The 5,436-nt window shown below is 34.3% G+C and overlaps 1 protein-coding gene across 1 annotated transcript in view; it reads left to right on the top strand.

The window, feature by feature from the left end:
- Clic2 (chloride intracellular channel 2) overlaps positions 1-4,437 on the top strand; it is a 38,841-nt gene extending 34,404 nt beyond the window's left edge. Inside the window, exons 4-6 of the mRNA XM_004648255.3 lie at positions 1,843-1,949; positions 2,640-2,821; positions 3,517-4,437. Of these exons, the coding sequence (XP_004648312.1) occupies positions 1,843-1,949; positions 2,640-2,821; positions 3,517-3,675 (448 nt within the window). The 3' untranslated portion in view covers positions 3,676-4,437. The remainder of the gene's footprint in view (positions 1-1,842; positions 1,950-2,639; positions 2,822-3,516) is intronic.
- The last annotated feature ends 999 nt before the right edge of the window (positions 4,438-5,436 follow it).

Raw genomic sequence — 5,436 nt, 5'->3', positions numbered from 1 at the left:
TAGCATAGCAGGTTATAAAGTCAATACCCAAAAGTCAATAGCATTCCTCTACACAGACAACAAACACACTGAGAGGGAAATTATAGAAACAATATCTTTTAGAATAGCACCGAGGAAAATGAAATACCTTGGAATTCATCTAACTAAAGAAGTCAAAGATCTTTTCTAGGAAAATTTTTTACAGTACTCTGAAAAAAGAGATTGTAGAGGATTTCATTAGGTCTTTTAATAATCTGTTTTTCCTTTCTCTGAGAAATCCATACTGTAAATATTGGTTCAGTTGATGGAGTTTCATTTTTCCTATCAACTATTTCGGTGTTCAACTTTCTTCTTCTTGAAGTTCTCTATAGACTTTTATGGTGGTCAGTAATTGTGTGTTTAGAAGGTCTGAGTTCTTTTTATTAAAATGTTCATGTATTTCTCTGATTTCACTAATATTCTATCTTTGTTCTCTTGCAGATCACTGAGGTTCTTTTTTCTTGTTTTCTACCAGGAATCAAACTCAGGGCTTCACGCTTGCAAGGCAGGGGTTGTGCCACTGAGCTATATCCCTGGCCTTGAGATTCTTTAAGGCAATTACTTTAAGCAGTTCATAAATCTCTATTGCTTTAGGATTAGCTACTGGTGCTTTATTTTCTTTCTTTGATGATGTCATGTCTGCCTGATTGTTTATGAACCTTGTAGCAATTAATTGGAATCTGTGAATTTAAAAAAGAGACTTGTTCCAGTCTTTGCTAACAGGTTTCAGCTAGGAAAGCCCTTCACCAGAGATTCTAAGCTAGTCGTCTTGGGTGGTCCAGGAGAAGGCTTGCTACTGCTGTCCTGGGGCAGACTGGCCTGAGGTCTGTGTTAGCAGATGTGGAGGCCAGATGTTATGGTTTGTGTCTAGTTGCCCCCTAAAGCCTCATTCAGTCATTGGGGCAGACTTCTAAAGCTTGAGATTAATTCATGAACTAATGCTGAGATTATGGGTCTGAGTACTAACCCACCCTGGGGTGGATATCCTGATTACAATATAAGGAATGGAGAAAGGCTTGCTAGCTGCTGCAGCTGCTGCTCCTCTCTGCCCTTTGCTGTATTCTGCCGCCATGAACTTGCTCTCTGCCATGTGCCACTCTGCCTTGCAGCTAGCTAAGTACATACTGAATCCTCCACTAAATATGAGCTAAAAAATCTTTCCTTCCTTAATTTTGGGTGTCATGTATTTAGTCCCAGCAATGCAAGAAAAGTAACTAAGATACCAGGTATGTGGATCCATGGAGATTAACCTGACACTGGGGACTACTGAGACAATCCTGGACCTTGTGATCTACATCTCCTTATTCCTTCCCTGATACAATATCCTTCTTTTTACTGGCTGAATAATACCCCAATCCCCCTTTCTACAATTTATTTATCTATTTATCTATCAACAGACACATGGGTTATTTCTTTCTTTTTTTGTTTTAGGGGTCAAACTCATGACCTTACACTTGCTAGGGCTTGCTAGGAAAGTGCTTATGCCACTGAGCTATCTTCCCAGCCTTGTGGGTTGTTTCTATGTTATACCCATTGTGAATAATACTCCAATGAACATGGGAGTGTAGATAATTCTATAAGGTGCTTTAATCTGGGGGTATATAGATTTTCTGCATTTAGTCACATTCGTATGGATTTAACATGTTAGTGTGAATACTTACATTGTTATTTTATTGAACTATGCTAAATGAAATTTGTATTATAAAGAAGACATATTAGTTATTTTTTTCCATCTTCCCTATCCTCTTTTTCTTCATTTCATAATTTGTGATATTTGAGAACATATTTTTCTACTATTATCTTTGAAAATATATTGTTTTTAAGGTATCCTCATCTGAGTCCCAAGTACAAGGAGTCCTTTGATGCAGGCTGTAACCTCTTTGCCAAGTTTTCTGCATACATTAAGAATACACAAAAAGATGCAAATAAGAGTAAGATCTCTTTCTTTCAATTTCTATTTTTCTTACTTACTTGTTACCTTCACAATTTCATTCAACTAAAACAGTATTTCCCTGAATTTATAGTATATGTTGGGGTAATAGCCTACTCTTATTGTCATTTTCTGTTATCTACTCTTAAATTCTCTTAATAAGTTTTATTAGATTTAGATCCCAAGATTTAATGTAGCAATTATTAATATAGCCTAATTACAGTATATGGACATGATAGGCATGAACTAGCTACAGGACTATGTATCTTTAATGTTCCTTAGAATGTAGTACTGCCAACTCCTATAAAAAATTCTTGAATAGGTTTAATATCCTTTGACTTATGAGAACTAAATCTCTTCTTTTGCTTTTAGATTCCTCCGTATTGGATAACATTCTCTCTCTCTCTCTCTCTCTCTCTCTCTCTCTCTCTCTCTCTCTCTCTCTCTCTTTCTCTTTTCAATGAATCTCACCAAGAAAAATGCAAATCCAAGATGTTTTCACTCATCATTAGATATGACTAAGTCTCATCAGTGAATAGTTGAACATTCTAAATAGTCAAGTAGATATTGAAGAGATAGTGTAAGCAATGTGTATAAATAGAAATGTTTAAATCATGAAAAGCATATTAAGAATATATTTAGTCATAAAGATAATACACTTATAAGTAACCTTATGCCTTCGTTGTCTAAGATTTTGAAAAAAATCTGCTCAAAGAATTTAAGCGTTTGGATGACTACTTAAATACCCCACTTCTGGATGAAATTGATTCAGACAGTGCTGAGGAACTCACAGTTTCCAGAAGATTGTTCTTGGATGGAGATCAGCTAACACTAGCTGACTGTAGCTTGCTGCCCAAGCTGCACATCATTAAGGTTGGTCTTTACAGGCTGCTGGGTGTAAAGGGCTTCGTGAATTGCTGATATATAGCACAGTAACCTTCTAGTATGATGTTATATGATAGCTTTGTCATCATTGTCATTCATAGGGTGTATCTCCTTTTCTTCCTCAGAGAAAAGATCCATAATTATCTCCTTTATAAAACATTAACACTTCTTGTTTCTTTCTTCCTAAATCAGAAGGTGTTTTCCATTATCTTATCTATAAAATAAAGATAACAATATTAACTTTTTTCATAGAATTGCTGAGAAAATACAAAAATTAAAGTATAAAAATGCTTAGAACACACAGTACCATGGTTCACAGCTTTCGTTATGAACAATATGGGCTATTAATATGATGATGATTTAATCATTAATTCAACAAATATTTGTTGACCAGGACTTGCACAGAATTTATATCTTGGGCCAGACAGAGTACATAAACAAACAAGAAATAAGAAAGACCCTAAATAAACTCCTGAGGATGTTAGCTTTTCTTTTCTGTGCTCCTCTTCACTGGACATATTCATAGCACCAATAAAAACATTTATAGAAAAAATATTAAAATAATGAATCCAAAATTCAAGTTTATTTTGTAGTACTTGAATTTGAGATACGTTCCTACACAGTAGGTAAGAAACTGGTGTCTTCTTGCCATTTATTTTTCTTCATTTTTACACCAATCCTAGGTTGCTGCCAAGAAATACCGTGACTTTAACATTCCAGAAGAGTTCTCAGGAGTCTGGCGCTATCTGCACAATGCCTACTCCCGTGAAGAATTTATTCACACATGCCCTGAAGACAAAGAAATTGAGAACACCTATGCAAGTGTGGCTAAACAGAATTAGGACAGCTCTTCCAGGAAAGAAAGCTCTCTTTGCTATCTGATTTTACTTACCACCATATTAGAAAGATTTTTGGAAATAGGAATATGAAAATTATTGTTTCATCTATCCAACTCATTTATGAAAAGGAATTCTATTTTCTGTATCTAGTTAGCCATAAGCTGCCCACTGTACATTTTATATAACTTCATATTTTCACCTCATTTTCTTTCTGTGACAAATCATTGTGATCTTCAAGGACAAGGAAAGCATTGAGATCTTTTGGCTTTTGCTTGAGTTCCTAGAATGCATGAGCTAAGTAGATTTATGAAGTTACAAATGACATAGTAGAGCCACAACCTCAAATTGCTCCTTAGAAATAATTCCACCTAAATCATTAAAATAATTTTACATTTGTTACTTTAATATATACATGAGTTTGTTTCTAGTGTGAATAATCAAATGAGTGAAAGAGAATATCAGAAAAGTGAATTCTAAAAGGTTTGTTTAAAAATTCAGTAAATGAACCAATTGGTTTTGAACAGTATTCAAGCATTAAAGACCTAGAAATATGATTACTTCATACTCAGAGATGAGATTATGCTGTTGAGGCCAGATTATATAATTGCTAAAGGACCAAGGACTCACTTGATAACTTTATTTTTAAAATTTATTTACTTTTGTTAGGACATGTTTATAGTACATAATGATAGCATTTACAATGAAAGATTTGCATATGTACATAACACATCTTAATTCTTTTTTCCATCCCCTTCCCCCCTCCAACCTTTCCTTCCTTCTTCATTTTACATTGTGTTTTCATTTTTCCACCAATTTTCTTCTTTAAATCCCTTTTCCTTTCCTTCCCTTTCCTTCTTCCTCCCTATCTCTTGTTCACTTCTCATTTGAACAAGTTATTTCAACTCCCTGATACCTCTCCTCCATTTTTCTCCTTCTTTATACTTTGAGTTTCTCACACAAGAGAAACAATGCAAAATTTAAACTAAGAAAGATCAAAAGTAAGTACACAGAGAAGCTGAAAAGTAAATTGAATATTTTATTCACAGAAATAAAATGAAAACTAAAAAATTTGGCTGACCAAAAGATCATGTTGCTGCCCATAAAAGGTGAAGGTATTCAGTCTTTAGAAGATGATCACAAAGCTTTTTTTTTTTTTTTTTTTGAACCAGGGATTGAACCCAGGCCCTTGTGCTTGCCAGACAAGCGCTTATTCTACGGAGCTATCTCCCTGGCCCCAGATCACAAAGCTTTTAACAGAATTTAAATTAAACTATGTGTATTGAGATTCTTAAATGTAATAACATTTTACTATGTTTTACACATAATAAAAACAAAAGCGGAAGTGCAGTGTCAAATAAAAGGAGAATATGAGGTTATTATATGTGAAAGAGGGATTTAGATGAAATTTAAATGGAACTGCTTAATAGGCTTACAGAAAAGACATGTACTCATTCCCCAAGGTGATTGTAAACTGCATGTACTAATAAAACAAAAATAGGACAATAAATAAAGAATTAACATCAAATCTAAGCATATAGAAATGGCCCAAAGTACTGCTTTGAAGTCAAAGACATGTGTCCTCTTTCCTGGAAGACTTCTTATCTGAGACTGCACCTGGCCTGTAAATTGGGATTGTAGCTTCTCTGAACAGCTCAGATCTTTCTGTCTTCATTAATATGATTTCAGAAAGTAAAATTTGTAATCATCTGCAATTTTATTATTTTTTATTATGTATTTGGTAGAGGATTTCACTAGGCAGCTTGG

The sequence above is a fragment of the Octodon degus genome, unplaced genomic scaffold (genome assembly GCF_000260255.1).
Source record: "Octodon degus isolate 3935 unplaced genomic scaffold, OctDeg1.0 scaffold00373, whole genome shotgun sequence".
NCBI lineage: Eukaryota > Metazoa > Chordata > Mammalia > Rodentia > Octodontidae > Octodon > Octodon degus.
This window is presented reverse-complemented; position numbering and strand designations above follow the sequence as displayed.